The sequence below is a fragment of the Ceratotherium simum genome, chromosome 1, assembly GCF_057802395.1.
Source record: "Ceratotherium simum simum isolate JZ-2026a chromosome 1, ASM5780239v1, whole genome shotgun sequence".
Lineage (NCBI taxonomy): Eukaryota > Metazoa > Chordata > Mammalia > Perissodactyla > Rhinocerotidae > Ceratotherium > Ceratotherium simum.
In genome coordinates this window covers 71,091,602-71,108,478 of record NC_141900.1, presented here as the reverse complement: position 1 = coordinate 71,108,478, position 16,877 = coordinate 71,091,602, and the positions used below count along the sequence as shown (strand labels likewise).

Here is a 16,877-nt window from a genome sequence, read left to right as displayed (position 1 = left end):
GAGCATTGGGAAGGGAGAAATAATTAGACGACACTGCAGTAAATGCCATCTTAGAGGGCTAGTTGTGGTAGGGGGGAGCCTGAAACTTGGATGACCAGGAGGGGCAGGCAACGTTTAAGAATTCAGCTTTTACCAGTAGAACACTTTCATGTGAGGGACTGTTGTCTGTTAAGGCAATTAATCTTCCTTATCTATTTGGAAAGGTGATATGCTTGATCTTCTGAAATGGAGAACCCACCCTGACAAGATCACAGGCTGTCTCTCTAAATTAAAAGAAATCGATGGCTCAGAGATAGTAAAGGTATCTGCTGTTTTGTTCTCCCTCTCTTGGAAATTCATGGGATAAAGTATATTTGGAAGGGAAGGACAGATGATATTTTATTTATTCATTTACTTCTTCTTTATCTAACAGTTTCTGCAAGATACACTGGATACCTTATTTGGAATTTTAGATGAAAATTCCCAAAAATATGGGTCTAAAGTATTTGATTCTTTGGTGAGTTTAAATTCTGTTAAATTATATCTTAACAATTTTGTCTCTCAATCTTGACTTTCATAAGCCTGTTTCAGAAGTGTGCACTTAATAGCATGAGTTCACTTAAAAAGAACCAAAAAGAAAAAAAATCTTGGTGTGTATTCAGTTTCATAAGCCTGTTTCAGAAGTGTGCACTTAATAGCATGAGTTCACTTAAAAAGAACCAAAAAGAAAAAAAGTCTTGGTGTGTATTCAGTTTTATAAAGCTCAATTTTCTTTTTAGGTTCACATCATAAATTTGCTGCAAGATAGCAAATTTCATCATTTTAAACCCGTAATGGACACTTACATTGAGAGTCATTTTGCTGGGGCTCTTGCGTACAGGTAAGGCCCTTTATCTTGTAATTGGTTTAGAAGCACTTCCTTTTGAGCTTTTCTAAGCAGAACCAGCAATATAGAAAAATTTAAAAGGGAATGTAAAAAGAAATGAAGCACAACAACACAAGTGTCTCTTGAGACAGTATCTTCCTTTCTCACACACTTTTTTTTAATGGCTGGAACTTATTTTGATTAAAAGAAAAAAAAAAAAGAACTTCCTGAATTCTATTCCTGAAACCTAAAATATAAAGTGTTTTCTTCTTGTCTCTATTTCACTTGATGTTCTTTGATCTAAAATGTCTGGTTATTTCACTTTGGCTTCCAAGAGCCCCATTTAATCACCACACTCCTTGATGATTCTAGATGTCTTTAAGAAAGAAATATGAAGGGAAAACAGGCTTCACCATCATACCTTTTTAAAGTCATTCAGTCATTCATCCTGTTAATATTTACCGAGTGCCTACTGCATGCCAGACACTATACTTTGTGCTGATTAGTGAGACCTGGTCCCTGGCCACAAGCGGTTCAGTCATTGGGCTACCCTTTGATACTAGCTGTCATTTTAACTGCTCATCCTTCCTATCAGCTCAAATTACGCAAGCAAGGCTGAAAGTGAATGGAGAATGACATGCTTTAGCTAGTACCTGCCTCCATGCAGCCTAGTTGATAATTGCCAGAAGGCAACACCGTCTCTCTTTCTGTGCTATGCGTAACATCCTCCTGATGTTTGGTCCTTCTTAGATACAGCCCTGGAATGAACCCCACTGTTCTGTCTCCCTGTTCCAATACTGTCATTGCTATTCTGCCCACGTTTTTACCTTATACCTTAAGCACTTATGCGTATGTACATGCAAAATCATCTATTCCCAGAGGTGTGTTAAAAGAGCATGGAATCAAATTTTTACCCTTTTTTCCCCTTCTTTGTGATATACAAAAGGTTAGTAGGTAAATAAGCATTTGATCCCATTACCTTGGATATTCTCGATCATGGCATATTAAGATTTATGCCTCTAGCATTTGAATGAATGGAGTTATTTTTGCAAGACGTGACCCTCTGTCAACATGATTTTTGCAGAGGGTGAAATGTAACATCAGGGAGAGTTTTGAAGTGTTGGACGGCTCTGCCACTTGGCCTAACAATTTGGGCTGTAGTGTGAGGAAGTCACGAATTCCAACTGAAATTATCGTTGGAAGCTGGAGAAGAAGGGTGTGATTTCTAATACTTCAGGTTGGCCAGGAAAGCAGGATAATCAGTCCTAAAAAGAAAAATAATGCCTGTGGAATCTTCTTGGGCTGTGAATAGTCAGAAACTCACTGACATATTATCTTCAAAATAGCGCTCCCAGCAGCATCTACCTACTGGCACATCCATGTGTTCTTCCCTGACTAAGAGAAAAGAGGAGCATTTAAAAAAATTGCTCTGTTTCCTAGAAACCAAGAACTGACCAAAGTGAAAGGTAGCAAGAATGCAACCTTGAGAATAGCTGTTTTTTGTTTAATTTTTGTTTCTTGAAAAATAAAACTTGGTTTTTCTGGAAATTCTCCTTCTACCTAAAGGCACAGTTTGACGGTAAGCTTTGTTCTTCCCACAGGTCAGAGAATTGGCTTGATAAATTCATGGAGGGTGTGATTTGAAGTGGGGAGGTGTTGCCTTCATCCCTTGCCACACCCCCTTTTGCCTCCAGCTGAATATTTCTTCCAGCTGTTTACATGGTCACTGGGGAAGAAATCCCAATTAGCCATTGTCCAAGACTGACCATGACAGTCATACTTCCAGGCACTTCCTTGGCCAGAGTCCTTTTCTCTGATATTTGTGCTCATCCATTTGGAAGCATTGCCAGAAACAGCAGGGCCGATGGAATATGTCCAGACTGAGGGGAATCTCATTGGGAGGAAGTCATCTTCAAAAAGGGTAGTGATGTGGGTATGCAGATTTTGTAAAATTATTATATTATAGCAGTTTGACAGACAAATGTGAGAACTGATGGGAAAAGAAGACTCGGCTCATGATAAAAATAAGTGTTTGATTTGTTGGCGTTTAATTGAGAATTAGACCAAGTCTACAGTTCTACCTTCTGCACATTTCTCCCTGTATTTTAGAGATCTCATCAAAGTGCTCAAGTGGTATGTGGACAGGATAACAGAAGCCGAGCGGCAAGAGCACATTCAGGAGGTGTTGAAGGTAATAACACACTGTCCATAGCAGATACCGGAGTCTGACAGAGCTGTTGCATGGTGATGCTAAACTAATTGGTTTCCTGCACACAGACAGTAACTGGTGATGATATATTACTGACATTCCAATTCAAGGATCTTAATCAGTTTATGGCTGCTCCAGAGCTGATGAAATTTGAAAGGGACTTTGCCAGGCTCGCCCAGTGGAACCTGCTCGGGACTGAATCCTTACTCCTCTGGGCTCTTGAATGCTTGAAGTGAAGTCGTGGCTTGGCTGGAGAGAAGACTACAGATGGGCAGTTAAGCTTAGAAGTTCCTGGCTCTTGCTTGTACCACCCTGACAGAGACCATCTGAGAACCATTTATCTTAAATTTTAAGAGAGAATAGAGTGGCTTAGCAGGGATCACAACAAGGAAACCTGAGGTCTTACTGTGTCTCATGGTTTAACGCTACCCTCATCTCTGGGCCCTATGTGCTCAATGTATATGGAGATGCTAATACCTTACTTGCAAACATGTTCAATAGGAACACAGATTCTTAAAGGGATTGTCCAGTGACTGCCCTAGCAGTCTTCTGAGCCCTGTTGTTGAGTGCCACGCTATTTGATGTCAGTAGATAAAAATAGACAAGTATGCATTTTATAAAACAAGCATTTTATTAATCATAAATTTATCATTTTGGTCTGATTGAAGGTAAAATATTAAGTGGCAAGAGTACCTACCAGCAAAGCAAAATCATTTTTGAGAGACAGGCCATTATCTCTTTGTTAACTAAATTTAAAAACCATCTGAGGATCAAAAACATTTAATGTTCAAACCTCTTGAGAATTACATAGAATTTTTAAAGTATCTATACCTTTTCTCTCATTAGGCATCAGAAAAAAATAGTTCTTCCCCTACAAGTAAATACTGTTCAAAAATCTCATGGGGCCTTAGTGTTTAAATCAGTAATTTAAAAGTCTAATGTTGTACCATAGTTTTTATGCTTCTCATTGTTGAATAAATACTCTTGGTTTCCCTTAAAACTAACTTTTTAAAAATTTTATTTTAAAAAGGCACAAGAATATATTTTTAAGTATATAGTTCAGTCTCGAAGGCTGTTTTCCCTCGCCACCGGTGGTCAAAACGAAGAGGAATTCCGCTGCTGCATTCAGGAGCTCCTTATGTCCGTCCGCTTCTTTCTCTCCCAAGAGAGCAAAGGCTCTGGAGCGTTATCTCAATCACAGGTAATTTGTTTTCATCTCTGCTGAGTAGAAGAGAAATGAGTCCAGTTTATTTATTTTTATATAGCAGCATAAGTGAATGTTTTCTCTGTGAGAAATCCATTGCTTCAGTTTATATTTATAGCTTAACCAGCTTTAAATAGGCTTTAAGAAGTCCCCCAGCTTCTGAGTTCCAGCAGAGTGGAAGTTGGGTTGCCTTTCCTCGGACTGTTCTCACTCTGAGTGGAGAGGCTGTTCGATTCCAGTTACCAGAACACATACTGGTGATTAGCCACACTGTTACGTTCAACTTTGGAGAAGGAATTTCGCTCCAGCCAATCTGTTGCTTTTGTTTTCCCCAAGCCTTGCAACTGCATTTTAATCTGTCAACTTGAGACTCATTATATTGGGCTCGGCTAAACTGCGTGTTTTTTTGTTTTATTTAACTTGACCCTAATCGTCCTGGGACTGATCTTATATGGCCAGTGCTGAGCAACTGTTGCCAAATTCTATTACCGGCAGTAGCTCTACATGTTTTGTTTAAAAACAGGATCCGTCCACTTTCCAAATAGCATGGCCTTGAACGTGATCCAGGAAATAATTCTGAATCTTTCTCTACATGTTCTTGATCCTTCTTGTATACTTTTAATTCTAATGACTTGGTTAAAAACCTGTCAAATGGAGAAGCAGTCTCTTTGCTACCATCCCCTGGAGACTAGAGACTTATAATTATCGAGAATTGGGACATAAAATGGGAGATTAGAAGACAAAACTAGATCTGTAAGAGTATTGTTATAATTTGGTGCCATTTGATATGTGGAAGGCATAATGTATAATGGCAAAACACCAGAAATGTACCAACTCTCCAATAATAGTGCCGTACTTTTTTGACTATTTGGGGACTATTCTTGTTATTCTCTGCTTTATAAGGGTGGACTGATCTTCTGTCTGGGCAAGGATACAATTCAGGCTCTTTTAATGTCATTTTGGCCTCTGTCATCCACGATACAATCACTGCACTTCAGGAACTTGCCAGAGACCTCAATGTCAAATTGCCCACTAGCTAAACCCTACTTTCAGCTGTTGATATTTGAGAAGGAGAATCAAACAAGCTAACCATGTATTCCTTTAGATCAAAGTTCTCAGAAGTTCACTACTTCTGCAGAAGCTATTCAAAATTCATGGTTTCATTTTGAGATTTTTCTTTTTAACATTTACCAGTTACAGGGACAAAGCTTAACTAATTTACATCTGAAAAATATTCTCTTTACCCTTAAGAGTAACCTTAAGTCATGGTGTCTCACTGAGATGCCTTCCTAGGGACTCAAGAGATTTTTTTCTTCCTTTAAAGGTAAGGAAATATTCTTTTACCTTAGTTATGTTTCCACTGAATCCTAGCAGTCGCCCTGAGATGACTTGGGCTGCTGTGGTACAAAGGAATAGAGCAGATCTCCTTTTATCTGTTTAACATATTGACTTCCACTGTCTTTGATTCTTCAAATTCTGTCCCTCGATCAAGATAGTGAAACAACTTTAGCACCTTCAGAGAATTATATTAGATTTTTCTTTTTTCACCCTTAGCTTTTTATCAAGAGATGTTATATAAAATGTATACATAAATTTCCTGAATATCTTTGTAAACTCTACCAGAGTCATCCTCTATTATTTTGTGCAGTATCCCTTACTTATAAATTATGATGTGATAATTTTATTTTAGTTTGATGCTAAGAAAAAATTCATATAAAATGATGAAGTGGTTAGTTTTCTTTAATAAGCAATGAGGGCTTTGTCCCTCTATGTTTTGGGAGGATGAGGAATGCTACCTCCCTCTTCCCATTCCAGGTTCCCTTTTGACCCCACACCTTCAAAGCTCGCTCTTATCAGAAGGAAGATGTCACTAATCTGATTGAGCGACTGTATTAGTTTTCTATTGCTGCATAACAAATGACCATACACTTAATGGCTTTAAATAACACCCATTTGTTAGCTCACAGTTCTGCATAAGTCAGAAGGCTTGGTTGATTTTTTGCTTAGGGTCTCCTATATCCAAAATCAAGATATTGGCTTTGATGGCTTATCTGGAGGCTCTGGGGAAGAATTCACTTTCAAGATCTTTCAAGCTTTTGGCAGAAATCAGTTTCCTTGTGTTTGTAAGACTGAGATTCCCATTTCCTTGCTGGCTATCCTCCAGGGATGAGAGGAGGAGAAGGGTACTCTCAGCATCTAGAGGCCACTTGCATTCCTTGGTATGTGGCCTCTCCATCTGCAAATCCAGCAGCGGTATGTCAAATCCTTCTCATGCTTCAAATCTCTCTGACTTCGCCCACAACGAGCCAGAGGAAACTTCTGTTTTAAGGGCTCGTGTGATTAGGTCAGTCCCATCTGGATAAGCTCCATATTTTAAGATCAAATGATTAGTAACCTTTATTACATGAGCAGAATCCCTTTTGCCACATGACATAACGTAATCATGAGAACACCAGCATGGGACAGACGTCTTGGGGGTCATCTTAGAACTCTGCCTACCACATCCAGAGCCAAGAATATCCATTGGTCTGAGTTTTACTGTTAGGCTGCCTTAAAGGCAAAAACCTAATTTTCTTGCTCCATTTTGCATTTTTTCCACGTGGGCTTCTACTCGGGGCAAATTCCGTCTCCTGGAGGCAGAGCAGCCATCCCAGCAATCCTTCATGTTGGATCAGTGGACGGTTGCCCACAGATCTGGCCATCCTGGGCCTAGTAGGAGGCTCGTTTAGTCCTCTTGGCCTAAGCCCAGCTTACTAATGCCTCTCTCCTTGGGAGCCCTGCCCTGGGCAAAACAGCCAGCTAACTGAACTGTTGTAGCAGTGGTTTTTGGTTTCCCATTCCATGGACAGATCCCTACCCCAGGAACCCCAAGAGAAGAAGAGGAATGACAGAAAGACTTGAGGCCTAAGACCCTACCCCAAATTTCTATTAATTATCTTTCTGTATTTGTTTTGGCTACCAAGAAAGTCAAAACAAATTGTACTCTTATTTTTATTTGCAGTAGAAATCCTTAGCTTAGATACCCTGGTACAACTGTCTTTCTCATCACAAGGTCCTTGTTCCTTTATCCTTTTTATATATGTATCTTCCATTGCAGGCAAATTCATATACTTTTTTGAAGTAAAGAGGTATAAATAAAGAATTAATGGATAAATTTAGAGATTCCTGAAGAAAATCAACTTAGTTGACTTTTCAGTGATTAGAGCGCTAGGCTCATTTTATTTTATTTTTTTAAACTTTGTCTGTATGACTCATCTCTTTGCAGAGTAAAATAAAGGTTATATAAATACTTTAACAGAGAATACCAAGTTATTAATTTTAACCTCATTCAAGTAAATCTATAATTTTTAAGAGTCAAGGAGAACATAGCTATTGACCGCAGCACCTTAAATGTTTTGATGGCTCTGGTATCAAAAATAAGTCTTCACTCTTCTAGAGATTTTTGCTGCTCCTGTATAGATAAATACCAAAATCCATGAATTTGAGTTTGATTCTGTGTTTGAATCATCAGCACATAGACTCGACCTACTTTCTTGCTGGTGTCAGATCTCATTGGTAAGCCAGCTAGCACTCGAATCTCAGCATAATAGAAACATGTGCCTGCTTCCCCTACTAGGTAGTTGAGGCTGACCAACTTTTCCTTCCTTTGCCCTCCTTTTGTGGAATTTTAAAAGGCTGAGTTTGTTTTGATGTACAATCCTAGCCCAATTTTTTAAGTATGTCCCTTAAGATTTGATATTAGCATCTTTTTTCTTTCCTCAAAAAGTGATTATTAGATTTCTTTATTTACATGAAGAATATTGTTCTTAGTACACATAGTTCGGAGTTTACAATAGATCTTGAAAAAAACCTAAGGGATTGTTCTAATGATCTTTTATTTTACAAGTGATTAAACTGTAACCTAGCGGGCTACAATGACTTGTCCACGGTCACAGAGTTGATTAGAAGCAAAGCTTGTACTGTATAAAATCCAGGTCTTCTGATGCCCTGTCTTGTTTTTTCTTTAATCATAAATTGAGTACGCACCCTCCCTGGAGGCGCGGGGTCCTGAGCCGGGGAGCGCCCCCGCTGGGGGCATTTTGTGGACTCAGCACAATCGACACCAATGGCATAATATCTGACTTTGCCTACTACTAAAGCATTGGGTAGCACCCCCAGAAAACCCGGTTCACAAAGAAACTAAAACTGGCTCTTAAAGGGCCCATGCACAAACTCACCCGTTCCAGAAAACATCCTAAAATCACCAGAAAGAAAGGTACACAGTGCTTCGGTGACAAGAACTCACCTAATAGGCCCTGAGTGCATCACGGTGAGGGGTGAGACCTCTCCAGGGACTGGGACATTGGCGGCGGCCATTGTTGTGGCCTGGTGTGAGCGTGCTGACACAGACGCCATTGGAGTTCTCCCTGAGACCTGCTAGCCCAGGGTCTGCTCCACCCGCTAGAGCACCGATTTAATCCAGCTCAGCCAGGGCAGGCAGCCCACCCTAGAGACTGGCCCCACCCAACAACAAGCCCTCAGGCAACGTGTGGGCCTGCATAGATTGGTGACTGGATTCTCTGCAGCCTGGCAACTGAGCTGACTTGAGCGGGGCAGGGTGTGCACAAGGAGCGGGTGGAGAGTGTGGGGTGGTGGCGGAGTGTGTGGGGCTCCCACCGTGGAGAGACTGGGTCCGCTTGGGGAGGTCGGGGCGCTCACACGGGGCAGGACTGTGTTGACTGTGTGTGTGGACCTGTGGGCAACAGGGCTTGTCAGCTGCAGAAGACTTGTGCTTCTCAAAGACCCACATAGGAGGTTTGCCCCACCTTCCAAAGCCTGAAACAATTGGGTGCTCCTGTGCCTGAGGGCAGCCCCACCCAGCTGCAATCCCCAGAGAGCTGACAAGAGACCTAATAGGCTAGAGGTTTACAGCAATTGTAAGGCCCTGAGCCTAAAAACTTGCCACACTGGGGGCCTACTCACTTAAAAGAAATACTGCAACACAAATGTGGTATTAGAACTTGCAGCCAACTGTGCTGGGGCTCCCCACACCTGATAAAGAGACTGAAGGGCCCACAACAACTACAAGCAGCTGAGCATTACAACAGCTGGCCAGGAGCATAACTCAGCCTCCCTGGGCACCTATAGGGAGAGCTAATAGGCCACAATAGAAGGACACACGTAGCCCACATAGGGGTCACCCTGGAACATTGAGAACTGAGGGAAGCACACTGGAAGCCTCCTAAGGCATCACTTACATAAGGTCACCTATCCAAGAGCAGGAGACGTAGCTGACCTACCTAATACGTAGACACAAGCACAGGGAAAGAGGCAAAATGAGGAGGCAAAAGAATACATTCCAAGTAAGGGAACAGGACAAAACCCCAGAAAAGGAACTAAGTGAAACAGAAATGAGCAACCTACCCGACAGAGAGTTCAAACTAAGAGTGTTAAGGATGCTCACTGATCTGGGGAGAAGAATAGATGAACTCAGTGAGAATGTCAACAAAGAAATGGAAGATATAAAAAAGAACCAATCAGAAATGAAGAATACAATACTGGAAATGAAAAATTCATTAGAGGGACTCAAAAGCAGAGTAGAGGATACAGAAGAACGTATCTGTGAGCTGGAAGAAAGACTAGAAGAAATTACCCAAGGTGAACAGGTAAAAGAGAAAAGAATTAAAAAGAGTGAGGACAGTCTAAGGGACCTCTGGGACAACATCAAGCGCACTAACATCCGTGTTATAGGTGTCCCGGAAGGAGAAGAGCGAGACAAGGGGGCAGAGAATCTATTTCAAGAAATAATAGATGAAAACTTCCCTAACCTAAGGAAGGAAACAGACATCCAGGTACAGGAGACACAGAGAGCTCCAAACAAGATAAACTCAAAGAGGCCTACACCAAGACACATCATAATCAAAATGTCCAGAATTAAAGATAAAGAGAGAATCCTAAAAGCCGCAAGAGAATGTCAAGCTACATACAAAGGAAACCCCATAAGGCTATCAGCTGACTTCTCAGCAGAAACCTTACAGGCTAGAAGAGAATGGCATGATATATTTAAAGTGCTAAAAGGAAAAAACTTACAGCCAAGAATACTCTACCCAGCAAGGTTATCGTTCAAAATGGAAGGAGAGATCAAAATTTTCCCAGATAAGCAAAAATTAAAGGAGTTTGTCACCAAGAAACCAGTGTTACAAGAAATGTTAAAGGGACTGATTTAAGGGGAAAAGAGAAGACCACAAATAGGAAAAATTATCTATTTCCACGATTAGAACGTAATGGATACAAATGCACAAAAAAGAGGTTAGATATGATATCAAAAACATAAAAGGAGGGAGGAGGGTAGTTAAAGAGTACAGCTTTCAGTCAGAGGTCAAACTAAAGTGACCATCAATTCTGTATAGAAGAAGTAAGGAACAGAGAAGGACTACTAAAACACTGAGGGAAAAAAAAAAAAGTTAAAAATGGCAGTAAGTACATACTTATCAATAGCTACTTTAAACGTCAATGGACTAAATGCTCCAATTAAAAGGCATAGGGTGGCTGACTGGATAAAAACAAGACCCATATATATGCTGCATACAAGAGACACACTTCAGACCTAAAGACACTCACAAACTGAAAGTGAAGGGATGGAAAAAGATACTCCACGCAAATGGCAATGAAAAGAAAGCTGGGGTAGCAGTACTCATATCAGACAAAATAGACTTTAAAACAAAAACTGTAAAACGAGACAAAGAAGGGCATTACATAATGATCAAGGGAACAATCCAACAAGAGGATATAACACTTGTAAATATCTACGCACCCAATGTAGGTGCACCTAAATATATAAAGCAATTATTAACAGACATAAAAACAGAAATAGACAGTAACACAATAATAGTAGGGGACTTTAACACTCCACTTACACCAATGGATAGATCATCCAAACAGAAGATCAATAAGGAAACATTGGCCTTAAACGACACACTAGAACAGATGGACCTAGTAGATATATACAGAGCATTCCATCCAAAAACCGAAGAATACACGTTCTTTTCAAACGCACATGGAACATTCTCCAGGATTGATCACATATTAGGCCACAAAACCAGTCTCCATAAATTTAAGAAGATTGAAATAATACCAAGCATCTTTTCTGACCACAACGGGATGAAACTAGAAATCAACTATAGGAAGAAAATCAGAAAAGCCACAAATACATGGAGATTAAACAAAATGCTACTGAACAACGACTGGGTTAACAAAGAAATCAAAGAAGAAATCAAAAAATACCTGGAGACAAATGAAAATGAAAATACGACATGCCAGAATTTATGGGATACAGCAAAAGCGGTTCTAAGAGGGAAGTTTATAGCAATACAGGCCTATCTCAACAAACAAGAAAAATCTCAAATAAACAATCTAACAATGCACCTAAAGGAAGTGGAAAAAGAAGAACAAACCAAGCCCAAAATCAGTAGAAGAAGGGAAATAATAAAAAGCAGAGCAGAAATAAATGAAATGGAGACCAAAAAAACACTAGAAAAAATTAATAAAACCAAGAGCTGGTTCTTTGAAAAGATCAACAAAATTGACAAACCTTTAGCTAGACTCACCAAGAAAAAAAGAGAGAAGGCACAAATAAGTAAAATCAGAAATGAAAGAGGAGAGGTTACAACAGACACCTCAGAAATACAAAAGATTATAAGAGAATACTATGAAAAACTATATGCCAACCAATTCGACAATCTGGAGGAAATGGATAAATTCTTAGAATCATACAACCTTCCAAAACTGGATCAAGAAGAAGTAGAGAATTTGAATAGACCAATCACCAGTAAGGAGATCGAAACAGTAATCAAAAACCTCCCCAAAAATAAAAGTCCAGGACCAGACGGCTTCCCTGGTGAATTCTACCAAACATTCAAAGAAGACTTAATACCTATCCTTCTCAAACTCTTCCAAAAAATTGAGGAGGGGGGGAAGCTCCCTAACTCATTCTACGAAGCTGACATTACCCTGATACCAAAACCAGACAAGGACAACACAAAAAAAGAAAATTACAGGCCAATATCACTGATGAACATCGATGCGAAAATCCTCAACAAAATACTAGCAAATCGCATACAACAATACATTAAAAAGATTATACACCATGATCAAGTGGGATTTATTCCAGGTATGCAGGGATGGTTTAACATTCGCAAATCGATCAACGTAATACGCCACATTAATAAAATGAAGAACAAAAATCACATGATCATCTCAATAGATGCAGAGAAAGCATTTGACAAGATCCAGCATCCATTTATGATAAAAACTCTGAATAAAATGGGTATAGAAGGAAAGTACCTCAACATAATAAAGACCATATATGAGAAACCCACAGCTAATATTATCCTCAATGGTGAAAAACTGAAAGCTATCCCTCTAAGAACAGGAACCAGACAAGGATGCCCACTGTCACCTCTCCTATTTAACATAGTACTGGAAGTCCTAGCCTGAGCAATCAGGCAAGAGAAAGAAATAAAAGGGATCCAAATTGGAAAGGAAGAAGTGAAACTGTCACTATTTGCAGATGACATGATTTTATATATAGAAAACCCTAAAGAATCCACCAGAAAACTTTTAGAAGTAATAAACGAATATGGTAAAGTTGCAGGATACAAAATCAACATACAAAAATCAGTTGCATTTCTGTACACTAACAACGAAGTAGCAGAAAGAGAAATTAAGAATACCATCCCATTTACAATTGAAACAAAAGAATTAAATACCTAGGAATAAACTTAACCAAAGAGGTGAAAGATCTGTACACGAAAACTATAAAACATTTCTGAAAGAAATTGAAGAAGACACAAAGAAATGGAAAGATATTCCATGCTCTTGGATTGGAAGAATTAACATAGTTAAGATGTCCATACTTCCTAAAGCCATCTATAGATTCAATGCAATCCCTATCAAAGTTCCAACAACATTTTTCACAGAAATAGAACAAAGAATTCTAAAATTTATATGGAACAACAAAAGACCCCGAATAGCTAAAGGAATCCTGAGAAAAAAGAACAAAGCTGGAGGTATCACACTTCCTGACTTCAAAATATACTACAAAGCTATAGTAACCAAAACAGCATGGTACTGGCACAAAAACAGACACACAGATCAGTGGAATAGAATCGAAAGCCCAGAAATAAACCCACACATCTATGGACAGCTAATCTTTGACAAAGGAGCCAAGAACATACAATGGGGAAAAGAAAGTCTCTTCAACAAATGGTGTTGGGAAAACTGGATAGCCATATGCAAAAAAATGAAAGTAGACCCTTACCTTACACCATACACAAAAATTAACTCCAAATGGATTAAAGACTTGAATGTAAGACCTGAAACTGTGAAAGTTCTAGAAGAAAACATAGGCAGTACGCTCTTCGACATCGGTCTTAGCAACATCTTTTCAAACACCACGTCTGACCGGGCAAGAGAAACAATAGAAAAAATAAACAAATGGGACTACATCAAACTAAAAAGCTTCTGCACAGCAAAGGAAACCATCAACAAAACGAAAAGACAACCTAACAATTGGGAGAAGATATTTGCAAACCATACATCTGATAAGGGCTTAATCTCCAAAATATATAAAGAACTCATGCATCTTAACAAAAAAAAAACTAACAACCCAATTAAAAAATGGGCAAAAGACCTGAACAGACATTTCTCCAAAGAAGATATACAGATGGCCAACAGACACATGAAAAGATGTTCAAAATCACTAATTATCAGGGAAATGCAAATCAAAACTACAATGAGATATCACCTCACGCCCGTCAGAATGGCTATAATTAACAAGACAGGAAACAACATGTGTTGGAGAGGATGTGGAGAGAAGGGAACTCTCATACACTGCTGGTGGGAGTGCAAACTGGTGCAGCCATTATGGAAAACAGTATGGAGATTCCTCAAAAAATCAAGGATAGAACTACCATATGATCCAGCTATTCCACTGTTGGGTATTTATCCAAAGAACTTGAAAACACCAATTTGCAAAGGTATATGCACCCCTGTGTTCATTGCAGCCTTATTCACAATAGCCAAGACTTGGAAGCAACCTAAGTGCCCATCAAGGGACGAATGGATAAAGAAGCTGTGGTATATATACACAATGGAATACTACTCAGCCATAAGAAACGATGAAATCCAGCCATTTGTGACAACATGGATGGACATTGAGGGTATAATGCAAAGTGAAATAAGTCAGAGGGAGAAGGTCAAATACCGTATGATTTCCTTCATTAAGTAGTAGATAGTGACAACAATGGACGGATACATAGGGACAGAGATTGGATTGGTGGTTGCCAGAGGGAGGGGGGGAGGGAGGAGGGTGAAAGGGATAATTCGGTGCATGTGTGTGGTGATGGGTTGTAATTAGTATTTTGGTGGTGAACATGATGTGGTCCATGCAGAAATAGAAGTACAATGATGTACACCTGAAATTTTTACAATGTTATAAACCAATGTTACTGCAATAAACAAAAAATTTAAAAAAAAATAAATAAATAAAAACAGCTATGAAAGAAAAAAAAAATCATAAATTGAATGCTTTAGGGAATTAGTGTATTTGGTTTTTTAAAGGTAAATGAGATTTAAATGTGTACTTCAGAAAGCTGCTCCAAAGAGGAATGAAATAGAAGTGACTACAGTCCAGGTCTTGGTTGAGCATTCTTGCCATTTGATCATGGTGCATTTTACTCATTCTGTGGGGGGTTTTGCCAATCATTTTGCTAATGTCAGTGATTTTTTAGAATTTCCCAGTTTTTGTTATGTTGCACCTTTGCTCATTTCAAAAAATTGTCCTGTTTTGCTGCACTTTTTAAAAAATTTTTGCCCTTTGAGCCTTTTTACCTTTAGGTACTAGAAACATTTTATATTGATTTTCATACCATTCAAAAATATTTGTCAGAATCTTAAACTCCCTGACATTTTACAGCTGATTTCTCATGACATAGCTGGGAATTGATTTCCATTTCATCTTTTTTAGGCTGTGTTTCTGAGCTCCTTCCCAGCCGTGTACTCAGAGCTATTGAAGCTCTTTGACGTCCGGGAAGTGGCCAACTTGGTACAGGACACCCTGGGCAGTCTGCCGACCATCGTGCACGTGGACGACTCCCTGCAGGCCGTTAAACTGCAGTGCATTGGCAAAACCGTGGAAAGCCAGCTTTATACCAACCCAGGTAGGGTGGTGAGTCTCTTGGATGAAATAATGTCTCTAGAAAGCCATTACTTATCTTATAGTCACAGGTCAGCAGACACAGTTAAAAAAAGGAAACTGACAACTACTTTCTCAAAAGCATTATTTATTTAGATGGTGGAATAAATTTATTAAGTAGCCAGATACAAAAGTATGGCTCTCAAAACTTTATTTCTAGAAAGAATGAAAACTCTAATGATTAAATAATTGATTCTACAATGAATTGTAATGTAGGGCGTGCTTTTTTTCTTGTTATAGATTTAATTTTTTTTAATATTCAACAAAATTTCACATTTTCTTTCAGAGATGCTTACGGGGACCTGATATGATCCTTGTTTGTTTGTCTCTTTTGTTTCTAAAGTTTTGCATCAATCTGTATGCTGAAACTAGGTGGAAGTTTTGGTGTATTGTCATTTTTAGTTTTATTCCAACAGCAAGTGATCAGTTACTAAATTGATTTTGTCATACTATCTGTTATTAAATCCCATTGCCTCTTGTTTTCTTCTAGTTTTTCCTGAAATAAATAATAAAGTACAACCTCATTTGAAAGTTTATTTTAAGAAGTTTCCATCAGTATCACCAAATAAAAAACTTAAACAATTAATTCTATTGAGAATTATCTTTCCACATGAATGCATATATATGTGTATAATATCCTTGAAATAGGGTTTCAAATATAGTAAACAAACCTGTTTTTTACATTATTTTATTGTAAAACATTTTAAACATACAGACAAGAATAGAACATAATATGAGTAAATCGTTAACAAATCTTAACAATATCAGATATTTGCTTTAGGTCTTTTATTAAGGAATTCATCGTTATAGATATAGTTAGGGCCTCCTGTGTATACTCACTTCCTTCGTAGAAATTCCCGCTATCAGAGATTCCATTCCTAGTTTCTATGCCTTTATTATATAGCTATAAAAATATATCGTATTTTTTATCTTTTCAAATTTTTTTCATCTTTTAGTCTTTATATGATGACATTGTTATATACCATTCTGTAGCGTGCTTCTTTTTGACTAATATTATATTTTTGTATTTATCCATGCTACTAGACATAGCTGTAGTTCATTCACTTTTTTACTATTGTATAATATTTCACTGAATGAATCATGGTTAATTTATTTTTTCTCCTGTGATGGATGGTTATTATGTTTTGATTTTTTTTTCTAAAATAAACAATGCTTCAGTTAATGTAAAAGAAAGTTCAACCTTCTGATTTCTCCCCATAAAAATACATCTCTTCCTGGAGAAAAGATATTTGTTGGCATGGTTTACAAATTCTGTCCCTCAGAGCCCTAGAGGTTCTGCTGAAGTGATCAGGGCCTCCTCTGGGGTTGGAAACAGGGAGTGTGGAGTAGAGGGGGTGGAGCTCCAGACCAGGCACCCCAGTTTGAC

The 16,877-nt window shown here is 38.6% G+C and overlaps 1 protein-coding gene across 4 annotated transcripts in view; it reads left to right on the top strand.

The window, feature by feature from the left end:
- The window catches only part of DOCK4 (dedicator of cytokinesis 4), a 447,327-nt gene that overhangs the window by 299,382 nt on the left and 131,068 nt on the right, over window positions 1-16,877 (top strand). For all 4 annotated transcript variants that reach the window (XM_087429682.1, XM_087429692.1, XM_087429686.1 and 1 more), the window contains exons 18-23: window positions 204-301; window positions 413-496; window positions 759-859; window positions 2,954-3,035; window positions 4,084-4,254; window positions 15,263-15,455. In XM_087429682.1, coding sequence (XP_087285808.1) covers window positions 204-301; window positions 413-496; window positions 759-859; window positions 2,954-3,035; window positions 4,084-4,254; window positions 15,263-15,455 — 729 coding nt within the window. The remainder of the gene's footprint in view (window positions 1-203; window positions 302-412; window positions 497-758; window positions 860-2,953; window positions 3,036-4,083; window positions 4,255-15,262; window positions 15,456-16,877) is intronic.